The 17,153-nt window shown below is 41.6% G+C and overlaps 1 protein-coding gene across 1 annotated transcript; it reads right to left on the bottom strand.

The window, feature by feature from the left end:
- Positions 1 to 634: 634 nt before the first annotated feature.
- Positions 635 to 17,145, bottom strand: LOC139459042 (WD repeat-containing protein 46-like). The gene is made up of 15 exons (XM_071240485.1): positions 17,056 to 17,145; positions 15,715 to 15,957; positions 14,329 to 14,409; positions 13,949 to 14,061; positions 13,294 to 13,381; positions 12,255 to 12,316; positions 10,862 to 10,966; positions 7,945 to 8,095; positions 6,905 to 7,040; positions 5,725 to 5,824; positions 5,106 to 5,259; positions 3,663 to 3,810; positions 3,091 to 3,185; positions 2,350 to 2,445; positions 635 to 901 (listed from the first exon to the last, which is right to left on the bottom strand). The coding sequence occupies exons 1-15, from the start codon at positions 17,107 to 17,109 to the stop codon at positions 671 to 673; spliced, it is 1,857 nt and encodes a 618-aa protein (XP_071096586.1). The 5' UTR covers positions 17,110 to 17,145; the 3' UTR covers positions 635 to 670.
- Between the last annotated feature and the right edge of the window lie 8 nt (positions 17,146 to 17,153).

Genomic DNA, 17,153 nt, shown 5'->3' on the forward strand with positions numbered 1-17,153 from the left:
TCTAAAAGTCGTTTGATAGAAGATAATTATAATGAAACAGTATGCTGAAACCCCATAAACCACAACATGGGTTATAAGATATTCTGAATAATATGCTATTCAACCAATAGCTAAGGACCAAAATAGTCAAAGGTGTGATCCTTAGCAAATGTTGAGTAGTATATGTATACACGTCTTTATTCTAACAAAAATCCCAATCAAATATCATTGGGTAACGTCTCACAATCATACTTCCGTGACGGTGTGACCTACAGGCTTTTTGTTCATTCATTAGTTACAGTACTACTCTGAAGTTAATAATTAAAAATAAACAACAACAAAACACCCACACTGACTCTCCGGCCAACCTTTTGGTAAACAACATGATAAAAATGAAAACTACGGGTAAGATCTGATAGATATGTGCAAATACCAAGTGTTCTTGTAGCTAGGTGAACTAGTTTCATCAAATACCACTATGCACTACCATTCCGATTTTATAACCTCAGTTTAAGGGGAAAACCCTACCCAAATAAACACAACCTCAGACCAGACTTGAAGTACTATGCCTCTCCCGAAGCCACCTTCAAACTCCACCTTCACACACTGCTTATAATAATTACACTCAAAAGGCTGGGAAACAAACTGAATGAACATTTTATTTACACATGATACACTGATACTGCTTAAGCTACACATTCTTCTTGCTGAGTCTGTTAAGGACTCCATGTTGAAGCTTGCCGCGACCTTCATTCCTCGTCTGCTCTCGGGACTGCTCCTGTTTCAGTTTGTTTGACTCGCGTGCTACTTCTCTTCTCACAGTGTCCTTGACCTCTTGCTTCCTGTGTTCCACTTTCCCCGCCTTGCTGCCGCCTCGCATCTTGTAACGAGGAGTGAACTCTGTCTTCTCCACCTTCAGAAACTGAAAATCAAAATGAATGGTGAGTGAGTTAGTTGCATTTAATGCCGCTTTGACCAGATTACACTTACATCACAGCATGTCAGCTTAATATGGCAGCAAAGCCCGAAGTGATGCAGGTCTCAGATGTTTAAACCCATGAGCACAGGAATGGTACCAGCAGACCCACAAACAATCGAGGCAAACTGGGATTTAAAACCAACATATACCATACCCCCGAATGGTACATATGTTCGAGCACATAAAAGTAGTCAAGGCCAGACAAACCAGTGATTGATAGCATGAGAAACCGGGCCAGACACTCCAGTGACTGATATCATGGGCATCAATCCATGCATTTGAGATACGATGACATGCATCAACCAAGTCAGCAAGCCTGACCACCCGATCCCGTTAGTTGCCTCTTACGACAAGCATAATCACCTTTTATGACAAGCATGGGTTCCTGAAGACCTATTCCAACCCGGATCTTCACAGGTCTTCAAGCAACAGCTCCAGCTGTGAAGGCTTCACTTGCCATGTGCTCCAGCTGTGAAGGCTTCACTTGCCAGGTGCTCCAGTTGTGAAGGCTTCACCCGCCATGTGCTCCAGTTGTGAAGGCTTCACTTGCATGGTGCTCCAGCTGTGAAGGCTTCACTTGCCATGTGCTCCAGCTGTGAAGGCTTCACCTGCCATGTGTTCCAGCTGTGAAGGCTTCACTTGCATGGTGCTCCAGCTGTGAAGGCTTCACTTGCCATGTGCTCCAGCTGTGAAGGCTTCACTTGCATGGTGCTCCAGCTGTGAAGGCTTCACCCGCCATGTGCTCCAGCTGTGAAGGCTTCACTTGCCATGTGCTCCAGCTGTGAAGGCTTCACTTGCATGGCGCTCCAGCTGTGAAGGCTTCACCCGCCATGTGCTCAGGCTGTGAAGGCTTCACTAGCCATGTGCTCCAGCTGTGAAGGCTTCACCTGCCATGTGCTCCAGCTGTGAAGGCTTCACCTGCCATGTGTTCCAGCTGTGAAGGCTTCACTTGCATGGTGCTCCAGCTGTGAAGGCTTCACTTGCCATGTGTTCCAGCTGTAAGGGTTCACTAGCCATGTGCTCCAGCTGTGAAGGCTTCACTTGCATGGTGCTCCAGCTGTGAAGGCTTCACTTGCCATGTGCTCCAGCTGTGAAGGCTTCACCTGCCATGTGTTCCAGCTGTGAAGGCTTCACTTGCATGGTGCTCCAGTTGTGAAGGCTTCACCTGCCATGTGCTCCAGCTGTGAAGGCTTCACTTGCCATGTGCTCCAGCTGTGAAGGCTTCACTTGCCATGTGCTCCAGCTGTGAAGGCTTCACCTGCCATGTGCTCAACCAGTGAAGGCTTCACTTGCCATGTGCTCCAGCTGTGAAGGCTTCACTTGCCATGTGCTTTAGCTGCTGTACATGCTGCATGAACTCTCTGCTCATATCTCGAGGATGTAAGACTTACCTCCAGTTTATTCTTCTCTTTGATCATCTCATCGTAGCTCTTCGCCTCAATCTGACCCACTTTCTTGGTGTCCAGAGTGATCATATCTATGGGTATCTGCAAAGGAAATAATGTGATATATTGCAACACAAGTTCCTGCACCAGCATAGTACAGACAAGTTATCCATACAAATATAGAGAACATGTGCATTGACCCCATAACAAACTGCAGTCAAAAATATTCAATTTATGTCATGGTGCCTGTGATTCATGGAGCAATCACATACCTTGATTTGTAGGAAAAATAATGTAGTGCCCTTCTCTGTTTAAAAAATAAATGAGGACCTGCTAAACATTAACGAATTACAGGCTGATCTCAAACCAATAAAATCCTCCCCATTTAAACACATCATACTGACTCTGAGTTGACCAGTCCTTGTTATGTCCCCTTATGCTGAGCGCGAGGCATTAACACGTAAAAACAAATCTTTTGGCATGAGTGAGTGAGTATGGTTTTACGCCAAATTTTAGCAATATTCCAGCCATATCACAACGGGGGACACCAGAAATGGGCTTCACACATTGTACCCATATCGGGAATCGCACTTGGGTCTTCTGTTGACGAGCGAATGCTTTAACCACTGCCCCTCTTTTGGCACGACTCGGCCGAGGATGGGACCACCAACCTTCCGCTCTGTAGGCAAACACTTCCGCTCTATTAGACAGCAGAGGTGGTCCCCAGCAAGGAAAAAAGAGACATACCTTGTCCAGCAGCATCTTGACCTCGGCCTGTCGCCGCTGTTTCTTGGTCTGGTATGGATTCACCTCCAGAGCATCAAAGTTGGCCTCTCCAGACCCTGCACAAACACAAATAGATGTAATGGCCATGCAGACAGAAAAGCTATAACTGAGGTGTGATGACCCTTGTCTGCTGCGTGAGCTGATCTTTGGCTTATCTCACAGAACCATCTTACAGTGAGTGAGTTGGGTTTCACACCACTTGAAGTATTTTAATTATATCTTAGTGTGTCACCATAATTTGGGGATCTTCCCGAGGCAAGAGAGTTAAATGACGATAAAAGTCCTGTTGCCACCCTTGTCAAACTTGGCTGGAATTTCTCAGTTATATTTTGGCTTGACTAACAAGTCATATAGTCACATGATTGATATCATGAGCATCGATCCATGCAATAAGGATACAAAGACATGCATGAACTAAGTCCGCAAGCCTGGACACCTGATCCAGCCTCTTACGTAAAGGATGGTTGCTGAAGACCTTATCGAACCCGGATCTCTAAGGGTCCGTGGACAAGGAATGCACGTAGGCGACTCACCTGGAACAAGAAGGCTGGCAAATCCTTCCGAGTGGCTCACACCAAGAACATCCTCATATGGACAGAACTGTACACTCCTGATGGAGGATGGGATGCGATGCTGCATGTAAGGGGAGGTAACTCTCTGCTGACAGCAGTCTTTAAATACCTGAAATCATTCATGTACAGCATGTACACATGCACCTGTCACGACCTAACCTCAAAGGATGTGCACTGGGAGTGAAAAGAGATTTATGCATCCATGAAAAATTCCTAGCAATATCACTTCCGAAGACCAGGAATGGGCTGTAAATTGAAAATAAATACTTGGAAATACACCATCATCAGAGTACTTCTATCTCAATCAAAATATAATTCAAATATTTTATCTACAATGTCTAAGGAACAATTCTCAGTGATGCCTACTTCCGTGATTTATTGACTGAACACAAAATTACTAAACACAAAAGAAACTGGTCATTGAATTGGGTCAAAGAATCTCTGATCTTTGAATTGTGGTCAAAGGTCAAAGAATCTTGTGACCTTTGAATGTAACACCACTTCATTATAATTCATAATGTTGTGGTGCTACATTCAAAGGTCAGAGACCACTACATAAATAATTCATAGACCTGTGAAGATCCAGGGTAGAATGGGTCTTCAGCAACCCATACTTGCCGTAAAAGGCGACTAACGGGATCGGGTGGTCAGGCTCGCTGACTTGGTTGATGCAGGTCATCGATCCCAATTGTTCATGATATTAATCAAAATCTGGTCCAGACTCGATTATTTACAGACCGCTGTCATATAGCTGGAATATTGCTGAGTGCGGCGTTAAACAACACACCAACAACAACAACAAACATTATAAGTCATAAAAAACAGACATGAATATTGTGGTTCAAGATTAACATGTCAGTTTCATGTTGAGGATTTTTGGACATTTCTGTTACATACTTTCATAGGCAGTAGGTATTTTTCTTAGGGCAAACAGTTGCAACAGTTTAAAAATACCAATAGTACTGTCAATAGTGTGTATAACAATCAATAGGTTTAATAGTTTCAAGGATTACTTCAGATTAGAGTTACTTCCCTTTGAATTGTGTTTGCCACAGAGAGGAAAATGGCTGACTTTGAGATTGTCAGCAATACTTCCTTTATATTATTTGATTCATATAATTATCAAAGCCTCAAAGTTGGTTAACTACTTTTGCAATAGTGTGTGTTACTATTACAGTACAATCGCAAAAGTTAAAATAGCAGCAATATTAAACACCCCTATATTACACATCACAATATTAGAAGCAGCAAACAAACATGGCCAAAGGGCAAATCCGAGTAAACACCCAATTCCTGAACATTAATTGTCATGAGATTAACTGTAGTAACATAAAAGAACTGGGTGTTCTCTAACTTCTATTGAGTGGTAAATATCAGTCATGATGCTGGTTAGGAGTGTCAGACCTGGACGACGTTGCCCGTGCCAGCTGCGACCATGCCCTGCTGACTGAAGGCAAGGGATCCCGCCCCTGTTTGTAGCTTGTAACTCTGCAGCATCTTGTACGTCCGCAGATCCCAGATCTTCATCTTCCCATCAATCCCAGAGGAGGCCATGTACCTAAAAGTGAGTGAGTGAGTGAGTGAGTAGGTGAGTGAGTGAGTGAGTGAGTGAGTGAGTGAGTGAGTGAGTGAGTGAGTGAGTGAGTAAGTAGGTGAGTGAGTGAGTAGGTGAGTGAGTGTGGAAAAAATACAGAAAATTTTGACTGAAAACAGACCCTTCGTCTTTGAACATGTTGAAACTACATAATTTTGATGAAAACAAGCAGTTACATTTAAATTGAAAAGGAACCCTAGAATGATGGGTGATTCATGAACCTTTCATTTAGCCATTTTAAGGCCTTAGCATTACAGTAAGGGCTGTGCGAAAAGGAAAATAAATATGGTTCAACAGACCATGTTTAAACTGAAATTTCATTTGCTGAGTATCGGTAGTTCAATTATTCCAAGGTGTGAATAATGCAGAACTCTTGCCAATACAGTCAAGGAGTAGTACAGTAAAATGCATTTTAATTCAAACACTTACTTCCCCGAGTTGTCAATCGCCAGGGATCTCACGCCCCCAATGTGACACAGCATCTTGGCTGCATAGCTCTTCAGATTAGGAGTCCACAACGTCACTGTACCTTCACACACAAATAGCAAAGGTGAGCTGGGTTTAACGCAGCTTTGAACAGTATTCCAATTATATCATAGTGTGTCAGCTCAATGTGGGGGGAAAGCCCGAAGTGATGCAGGTCTTGAGATGCTTACCACTTCAGTGAAACCCCCGAGCATTGGTCTGGTGGTGACAAACCTAAAAACATAATCGGGACAAACAATGATTCGAACCCACTATCACAGGTTTTTGTCATAGCCTTGGAGTACCCTGTAGCCTTAAAGCTCTTTTCAGAGCTCCAGATAAGCTTTTGGTGTAGTGGGTTTTTTACCCATGCATTCTAAAACCATTGGGTATCAGTAATTCTATCTGGGTATTCAAATTTCTGTTATCCACTAGTTTTTACACATGTGGGTATTTAAGTTAATTATTTAAAAACACTGTTCATCTAGTCCCTGCAAACTGGTGTTGTGTAGGTTCGAGAGCTTTATAGGACTCAAAAATACCACGATACTTCCACAAGAAAGTGTGATGGTAAATCATCATGATCTAACTGTCATCGTGGAGTTTTGCAAGGTTGACAGAATGCCCGTTTATTATTTCAAAATAAGTTGCTGATTTGCTAATCGAATACGCAGGGTTACTTCACAATATTTTGATGATACGCACAAGTTTTATTTTTGTTGCATATCTGTAATGTTCGTTGCGTATTTGATACGCTTGGTTTTTATTTTAATGTTTATTTCTTCATTTCTGATGCGTATTTTACGCAGATACGCAGCTTATCTGGAGCTCTGTCTTTAACAATATTTTTCCATATTGAGGCGTGAACACCATGACTAGGTTTTACAGAGAATGGAGCCAATGGCCCAGGCATTATGAGTGAACACTTTTACCACTTGGCTATCCCCGTCACAGACCAGGAGTCATGGGATGGCAACACTGCCTTGTCCATGGCGTACATTATGGCATAGTGACGTCTGCTCTTAAACCATTAATGGTTGACAAAAGCTGTTGAGTGATTTGTTGTCTGGGTCATATGGTGGGCAGGTCTGGGGATCCCTTGTCTGGGAACTTGGTTGTCATGGCCTCAAATGCTTGCTCTTACCTCCGGGGTGTCCGAGGTGGACCACGGCGTTGCTGCGGTTCTGACACATAACGTCCAGGCGGCCACTGTGGGTGTAGACTCCGGCCACCTTCTTCCCTACTGACGTGTCCACGTACGTCAGGAAACCCTTTGCACTCTAGAATACAGGGAAACATAACTGACTTTAAGATATTTATTATATACTTCAGTAAGAAAGATGAGTTTTCTGAAGTTGAGAAAAGTGATATTTTCATTGCAGTGTACATAACACTTGATATTTCACTGCAGTGAACAGAACGCTTTGCAGAACTATTGTCATACAAGAGTTACCTCCCTGCAAATTGTCTCCCTTTATCGTAAGAGTCTGGCCCATGCACAAACTTTTGACTTCCTTTTATGTTGGTTCCTCATTGTCAAGCAAAACAATGACAGATGGTCATACCTTTTATTCAAACAGCTTTCCAGCTTTCAAGAATATATATTTTTAAGTCGATTTTGTATATTATCATATCCAAATGTATGATAAAGAACTTTAGTGACCTCAAATATTTTTTATTACATTATTATATTTTTTAAGATATTGCAAATTCAGAACTACTTTTTAAGTTGCAATTACAAGGGGTGGTGAAACGTCCCCGCTTGATAGGTAGGGAGAATTTACGTTTCAAGGTTTTACATTTGTAATGAAAAAAGCAATATTCCGGTAGACAACTACACACAAAGTATATAAAAAATTGGATATTCCATGTAAGATTCCCAGCCACAGTAGCGAGTAGATGAGATGATAGAGGATAATTCGTGGGTCTCGTGAAATATCATGTTTCTCTCATCGCATGACAGAGGAAAGGAGATATCTTCACTCTCCTTTACCCCATCACGCGATAAGTGAAACATGATATTTCACAAGACCCACGAAATATCCTCTATCATCTCATCTACTCGCTACTGTGGCTGGGAATCTTACATTGACTCGTCACAGTGCTGGAATCTTACATCGCCTCGTCACGGTGCCGGAATCTTACATCGCCTCGTCACGATGCCGGAATCTTACGCCTACTCACCGCGGTGGCCAGGAGGAAGTGGTAGGGCAGGAACTCCATCCGCAGGGCCGTGTCAATGGCCTTCAGGCAGTGCAGCTCGATGCCCTGGTTGTCATAGATATACGTCCACTGTCGCTGGGCAACAGCAAACATTGTCTCCTGGTGGAGCCACCTAGGGAGATAATGTGTCACCTGAACTATAGTCTGGAAGGTAATTTAAGGTACCGACGTTTACTACAATATCTGAAAAACTATTGGACCTACTCCAGTCAAAGTTGGTATGAGATTATTAAACAGTCATACATAACTGGAAATGACATTTAAAGACAATCGGTGCATGAATAAAAAGTCTGTCTATTTAGCTATCACTATATTTCATCAACAACCAGACCTGTTCGTCATGGGTGGAACGAGCATTCATTGAAATAGCCATCTGCATAATGCTACCTCTGCGTCACAGGGCCATATGACGCAGTTGAACCAATCAACTCAACTGGAAAGGGTGCATGGGAATCACGCACGCACGAATACAGTGTTAGCGTTGGGCAGACATGGATTCATCTACGACTATACGTCCACTGTCGCTTGGCAACAGCAAACATTGTCTCCTGGTGGAGCCACCTAGGGAGATAATGTGTCACCTGAACTAGTTGTGGAGACATGGATTTATCTGGGACTAAGCAATCAAATGGGAAACAGGCACGATTGTGTCACCACACTGTGATCTTAGGTGCATCCCTATTATCTTACAATAAGAGGTATATATGCATAGCTCGCATTCAATGTACATACTACTCACCTATTTATAAGGATAATCAGATATATCATTCTATATGAATATACACATGTCATACGAGAAATATAAATATACACGTCATACAAGAAATAGAAATATACACATGTCATACGAGAATCAGTTTTGTGTATCATGGAAGGACAAAAATATCCCCATCAAGAGTGGAGCAGTATATTTATAATGAGAGAGGGGAGGTCCATGGGGTCCAGACCCACCCTTTTGAAAACAAAATGTAGTATGCTGTAGATCTCTCCTCACACACCCCTCCTCCACTGAGAGGGGATTTTGATACTTTGGACTAGGGCTGCAACGAATACACTATGAGGCGAATACGATTCATATCACGAATATAGGGTAAAGAATACGAATATTAATTCACGAATACAATAACAAGTCAGCAGTTGATGCATTATTTGTTATATTCAGTGAAACAATACCAACATAAATTGTTTGACTTGGTTTGTTAATCATAAATATATTATGCATTTATATACTGCACTAATCCAGGTACTAGTATCTGCTCAAATGCGACAATGACCAGTGACCACAATACTGTCAAATTAAATATTATGAGAGTGTTCTCTTTTGAAGACATCTATGCATATAATATGTTCTCATGGCTATTTTTAGGTACAGGGTATGTAAATGCACATGATTGCATATTCATAAATATTCGATTCTATTTGCCACGAATAACGAATTCAATTCATGAATGGATACGGTTCAATTCACCGAATACGCGAGAGAATCGTAACAGCCCTACTTTGGACCCTTCCCTTTTAAAATTGCTGGATCTGCACTTGTTCAGTATTTGCAGCCCCACAAATTTGTTTTTTCTCCAACACTAGTCCCGAGGAGTGAGTGAGTGAGTGAGTTTGGTTTTACACCGCTTTTAGCAATATTCCAGCAATATCACGGTGGGGAACACCAGAAATGGGCTTCACACATAGTACCCATGTCGGGAATCGAACCCGGGTCTTCGGCGTGACGAGCGAATGCTTTAACCACTAGGCTACCCGACCGCCCCCTAGTCCCGAGGACAAGAGCAAACCATATTAATGTAGTTATCATAGTAACTACATTTTACACTAAATTGTATATTTATATACTTATCCTATCCCTCACTATGCACTTCTTCTTTCGATCCTTATGCTTCTAAAAACATTTCACCCCAAAACATCCCAGTGTCACCAGGGTCACCACACCCAGAAATAGGTAACGCACTGTAATCCTGTGCGTTGTGACCTTACAAGACCTGATCACCTGACTACCCCTGCCACATCATTCTCTTTCTTAGAGCTAACAGGCTGGAGGGGCTGTGATGCGGGGAGGGTCGGGGGGCATATAGCATGTGAGATATGATAAGTATAAAAATACACAATTTAATATAAAATTTACAATTTTTTAAACTTATCCTATCTTACTATGCATTTAATAAGAGAAAATAAGAAAAGTTACAACTTAATGGAAAACAACTACTGATTTATTGCATTAGTGACGTTTTATTAGATTCTTACATGGTTCTCAAGCTCGAATGATAGAATCTACATCCAGAGCTCCAGATAAGCTTTTGGTGTTGTGGGTATTTTACCCATGCATTTTAAAATCATTGGGTATCAGTAATTCTATCTGCGTATTCAAATTTCTGTTACCCACTAGTTTTTACACATGTGGGTATTTAAGTTAAATATTTAAAAACACTATTCATCTAGTCCCTGCAAACTGGTGTCGTGAGGGTTCGAGAGCTTTATAGGACTCAAAAATACCACGATACTTCCACAAGAAAGTGTGATGGCAAATGATCATGATGTAACTGTCATCGTGAAGTTTGGCAAGGTTGATGGAATGCCTGTTTATAATTTCAAAATAAGTTGCTGATTTTCGAATCGAAATACAGAGGTTACTTCACAATAATTTGATGATACGCACAAGTTTTATTTTTGTAGCGTATCTGTAATGTTCGTTGTGTATTTGATACGCTTGGATTATATTTTACTGCGTATTTCTGCATTTCTGATGCGTATTTCACACAGATACGCAGCTTATCTGGAGCTCTGTACATCGAAGGGCCACTAAAGCAATAAACCAAAAGTTGTTATCCATAAAGTTGTATGTTTTATTATTTTTACTATAAATACCTACTTGATGTCATTGACAGTTTCCATGACATTAAACTCGCACATAAGTTTCTTTGTCTGCCAGTCAAAGGCAGCCATGTGACCTTTGGCCCCTCCCAGCAAGAGATGTCTGTAAACACGATAGCTGTCATTCAGTGTACAGTAACTATGGCAACAAGCAAATGTGCCATCAACAAAAGCTGGCAGTTGAAAAATTCTCCCCCACAACCATTCTGACAAATCAATCCTCAGAAAAATAAAATGGAGAGAAAATTTGCATCTAGAACATGTTGATATCATGAAAATGGAGTTTATCAAAGTGTTTTGAGTTTGTTCTAACTATTAAGGTATATGAGGGTGCTATACAACCGCAATGTTGTCATTAGCTTAGGTTATGTTTGAATTGACATAACAATCAGTTTTATTATGAACACAAAACAATTTTCAGTATGTTTTTTTTCCCATAAGATTAGTCCTGTGCCATAAATATATATTCTTTATCACAGTGTGTTTCTTATCAACTTGAGTTACATTACCTCAGAGTGAGTGAGTGAGTTGGGTTTAACGCCGCTTTTAACAGTATTCCAGTTATATCGCTGCGTGTCAGCTTAATGTGGGAGGAAAGCCCGAAGTGATGCAGGTCTCAGACGTTTACCACTTCGATGAAACCCACGAGCACGGGTATGGTGCTGACAAACCTAGAAACATAATCGGCGCGAACCGGGATTCGAACCCACAATCACAGGTTTCTGGCGTGCCCAAGGGACGCAACTCTGCACAGTGAATCGCGGCACCTTAGACGACTGGGCCACCCATGCCCCCACATTACCCTAGAACCATCTTCCTGAGGCAAGAGTGTCCACTAGCCTTTTTATCAAAGTCTTGTTTCCACCCTTGCCACATCAAGCCCACATTCCTGTGCTAAATAGGATTTGACTGTCGCACATATCGGTAGACCAATCGGAGAACGTTTCACAAAATCAACATCCACAATTGGTACACCTTCGTATGAAAGTGATTTACCACTGCCTGTCTGTTGACATGTCTTTTTCATCTTTAAAACCCCCCAACAATTATCTATGTTTTTGCGTCAAGGATGAAATCACGAATGTTTTCGTTATCTGTTTGACTAGGTTGTCGCCTATGGTTGTCGCCATTTTAGTGAAGCTATACGAAATGAGAACAGCAATCTGATTGGCTACCACGTTTTTATTGCAAGGGGCACAACTCGTGATCTACGTGTGGTGGCGCCAGGGTCGAGCCAAGAAAAGTGGCCTTGATGTGTCAAGGGTAGAAACTAGGCCTTGATATAGGCTAGTGGATTCGCTTGCCTCGAAAACAGTTTTATTTTCAGATGAGTATCAAAACAATTCTAATAGCTAAAGACTGCATTTCTCTATGTTGTAGTCCATACACACCTCCCATTTCTTGAGTAGTTTAACCGATATGGACCAAAGTCTTTTAACGTCAGTTGAAAATACTGAAACAAATAAATAATTTTATATTAATAACACAACAGATAAGAACCATATCAACACGATATTGAGATAATATAGATGCCAGTTACAAATAACAGATTTTGAAAATATAAGAGCGCTTGTGACCACCATACTTGATTGAGACATTTCTATATATCATATACTAAAATGACAGACATACAGCATGGTGTTGGAGTTCTGGGAGTATCTAGGATCAGCTTATTGTTAGGTCTGTGTATTGGCATAATAATTGTATCGCAAAATATTATGATTCAGGTTTTTGTGTTGTTTGTTCTTTAAAGCCGCACTCAGCAATATTCAAGCTATATATAAGAAGCCCTGGGGGTATAGTATAGTGATTAAAACGGTCACTTGTCACGCTGAAGGCTGGGTTCAATTCCCCACATGGGTACAATGCGTGAAACCCATTTATGTGCCCCGCGTCGTTATATTGCTAGAATATTGCTAAAAGCAGCATAAAACCATATTCGCTGATAAGAAACCCTATCATAAGCCCGATCCCATTAGTCGCCTCTTACGACAAGCATGGTTTGCTGAAGACCTTACGATACAGGAATCTGTATTGCGATAAGTATTGTGATATATTGGGAGGTAAAGTGTTTGACAGTGATTGACACTGCTTGTACATGCAGGTCCTATTACAACATGTCAAAGTCAGCTTGGTCAGTCGCAGACATTTTGAGGTCAATTATACAGGGGAGATAACAATGTAAAAGAAGAATCACTTCCGTGTTTCTGGCAATCAATTTCAAAGATAAACATTTCTATGTGGAATTAAGGTTAAACGACACAAATGATAGCAAAGCTTGTTATATCTAGTTCACCTTATACACATGATGTACTGAAACACAGAAAGAACATTGCAATATGTATTGTTTGAAAAGCATAATGCAGTATACCAATAATATCGTGCTGTCTTATTAGTTTTGTCCAGTGGTCAAGTCTTCCATCAACTCACCTTCTGGGCACTGAGAATGTCGACCGAGTCGACGATATCTTGCTGTGTTATGTCAACAGTTGTCTCCCCTTCCTCTGCTTCTAGGAATCTGCAACATGATGCAACAGGCATTACATTTATGATGATGAAATCCTCAATTATCCAGCACATTATGTCTGACTTCTTTGATGGTCCATCCCCTGGACCCATTTGCCACCACAGTTCATTTCGGACTTCACCAGTAAATGTTAAGATATCGACATCTTGGAGCTGTATTTGTGACAGCACATAAAAGTCAAGACAGACGTTGGTGATATGGATGATTGGATTAATCATGGAAAACAGTGTAATTTGATTGGCTTTCTATATTTAGCATCGTTGAGCTGGGAGCAAACTCAAAACAAAAATCGGGTGTCGAATGGGTCTAGGTCTTGTTTCATATTAGATTGGAGACTTAATACACTGCATCACTTTGGACAGACCTCATATTTTGTGTGGCTGTGGTCCAATCATAAAAACATTCTAAAACAAAGAGTAAAGAATGTCTTTTCCTAATGAAACCTTCCACTTGTGTTTAAACATGATGCTGAAGAGAATGAATATGCCCCCTCCCCCCGCTCTTACATTACACCCAAGAGAATGTACGTCTTCCCCCCCCCCCCCCCCCCCCACCTACCCACTCTCCTCTTGAAGCAGTAGCTCTGCCCTGGCAGCCTGGGACACAGCAAAGTCCACCCTCCGCTCCTCCTGCCTCAACCTGTGACTGTCCAACCTGGTCCGCGCCTCTGTCTGAAGAGTAACAGGCTCACAATCAACACACAGTAGAATCATAGGACCTACAGTGCATTTGCATGTTTGTTTGTTTGTTCTTAAACACTGCACTCACCAATATTTCAATTATATGACGGCGGTCTGCAAATAATTAAGTTCCGACCAGACAATCCAGTGATTGATATCATGAGCATCGATCCCTGCAATTGGGATAGGTTTTACATTTTCAGTAGATCTGGGACTGAATATCACCGCGGTATATCCCGGAAGTGCCCAGGTACTTACAGTGGTCAGTTTCTCGGATCGCTGGTACTTCTTCAGCTTCTCCTCATCTACAGGGGTATCCCCTGGGTAGGGATCTTCTTCCTGGAACAGTGAGTGAGAGAGTGAGTGAGTTGGGTTTCAGTTCACAGCATGTCAGCTTGGTGAGGGAGGAAAACCTTAAGTGATCATTGTGACATGTGAGTCAGTGTATATGGTTTTATTCCGCTTTTACTTTTAGCAATATTCCAGCAATATCACAGCGGGGACACCAGAAATGGTCTTCACACATAGTACCCATGCAGAAATCGAACCCAGACATTCAGCGTGATGAACAAAACTTTAACCACTAGGCTACCCCACCACCCTGATTGTGGTGATGTTCAAAGTGTCAACAAACACTTGAAACATAATCAGGGTAAATCTGGGATTCAAACCCAAGATCACAAATGTCAGGCACGACAAAGGGACACAACTCTGCACAGTGAATTGCGGCACCCTAGAGTTGATGACTGGGACACAGACAGAGGCCGTCATAGCCTTTCAGTTGCTTTTAGCCTTTCATAATGTAGCTCTATTGCACAGGCAGCTTCTGAGCTCCGACTGCATGGGAGGAAGGTGGTGGATAATGCTGTCTAAGCAAAAACATTCAATGGGCCTCCTTGACCAAATATTGTTTATCATGAAATTAATGCATCTCCAAATGAATGCGACCGCTGGCCCCTAGCCAAAAATGCGACTCAATATGAATGCGACATCCCCCCTCCTCTCAAGCCTCAGTGGATAAATCTAAAGAAAATGTCCTCTGTCAGGTTTACAGGAGAATCCTCACCTTAATCCAATCACAAACCAAATAGCACTGCTTATTATTGAGTAGAGTACTTCCGCTAAAACAATCCATGCACTCTGGCTCGTGTCTGCCTTTGACGCAGACGCAGAGAACAAAGACACTGTGTTGCGTGGGTGGAGTCTGTCTGGAAAATGTCCTCTGTCAGGTTTACAGGAGAATCCTCAACTTAATCCAACCTTACAAATGTCCTATTGTTGATATAAATGCGATGTCTAATAATGCGATCAAAGAGCTCTCGCATTTTTCGCATTTAATTCACGCTCGCGTTAATCTTAAGATTTACAGTATATCAGGGCTCCATGTTCAAGTTCAAGGACGTTTGTCAAAGAAATATGGTAGGAACCGTCACAATTTATTTGGAACCAAATTGAGGCTTCAGATTCACCGACACAAACAGCATGAAGAAACATGATTTCCTTGTTGCAACACTAAAAATGTTCTTTTATATAAGGGCTTAAATGATGTCACTAACTATTTGATACCCCAGGATTTCATATGTAAGTAACAGCTTGGTCCCAGTATATGTGAAGTATTGTTAAACGTCTGTATGGTAAACTTACCTCTCGCAGGGATTTGACAACTTTGTCAGCCTTGTGTTTCCTGTGTGTCTTTTTCCGCCCAGGTTTTTCTTGAGTTGGTTTTCCCTCGCCTTTAGTAAACAATTGCTTATGTTTAGATTTCCACTTAAAGAAACGCTTTTTATTTTTGTTGCCTGTTAAATTGTCTAAATCTGGCACAAACGTCTTTGTTTCATTCTGTTTACTGTTCTCCTTATTTTTCTTCTTCTTCTTGTGTTTCTTTACCTGAAAAATATATATTATATTTTATGTATATTATAACCCTGATATCATGTAAATCAATCTATTTGTATTAGTGAGGTGAGGTGAGGTGAGGTGAGGTGAGGTGAGGTGAGGTTTAACGTCGCGTCCAAGATTATTGCACTTTTATTGCGACGTGGATGCAGTGTGTGAGTGTGTGGCTGCTTCTACTAGTCTGGACCGATGCCAATTTATAGTGTTAGCCCACTGAGATACCATGCGGCAGTTTAACATGAATACCCCACTCAGACACAGCATAACGTTCCATGCTGACCAGTCCTTGATTTGGACCCTTTATGCCGAGCGATAGACAGGGTAAGAACAAATACCATCTTATAATGTCTTTTGGTATGACGTGGCCGGGAATCGAACCTTGGACCTTCCGCTATCCGGTCGGACGCCCAACCACTAGACTACGAAGGTGGTCATTTTTATAAGTGTATTCAGTATCACTTCAAAATCTTGCCAGTAAGGTGAGGTGAGGTTAATAGGGTTTTAACGTTGCATTCAAGATTACTGCACCTATAGTGAATACCCCTCTCAGACACAGTATACCAACTCCGAGCCGGCCTGCATTTGTTTCAGCTCTAACGCCAGGCAGGGTAACAACATGTTCCATCATTCAACATCTGTCGTCTGACGCAGCCAGTATTGAACCCACAACTGTCCGCTCTCCAGGCAGACTCTCTATCCACAAGCCCACAGAGGCGATCAGGGTCTCTAAACATTCTCCTTGACTACGAATTAGTTTGGTTATGAACTTCCCTACAGCCCTGTCAGAGCATGTCATGTTTAATTTGCTCCTGTCTTTTAGAGATATATGAGAATAAAACGAAGTAGAAATAGCTATCAAATAGTAGCTGTTGTACTGTGCAACTCTAAGTTTATAACTTTGTAACAAACGTAAATACATCACGTTATTTCTTCTAGCATGACCAGGCATCACTGCCATCAGCTGATCATATTGACGATATTCTGTACTGGAAGTGAAAATTAATCACGAAATGTGTTCATAGCTGATACTTATTTTATTAATTCATTTGACGGGAACATAAATGTGAATATTTATAAAACATGTCCTACTTTCGTGTTGACATTTGTCTTAGTAGGCAGACTGCTAGTCACACCTGTATCCATTTCACTAAAATGTACTGTCTTCCCACGTGCACTTGTTTTACACT

Source organism: Haliotis cracherodii, unplaced genomic scaffold (genome assembly GCF_022045235.1).
Source record: "Haliotis cracherodii isolate W230 unplaced genomic scaffold, xgHalCrac1.p SCAF_13, whole genome shotgun sequence".
Taxonomy (NCBI): Eukaryota; Metazoa; Mollusca; class Gastropoda; order Lepetellida; family Haliotidae; genus Haliotis; species Haliotis cracherodii.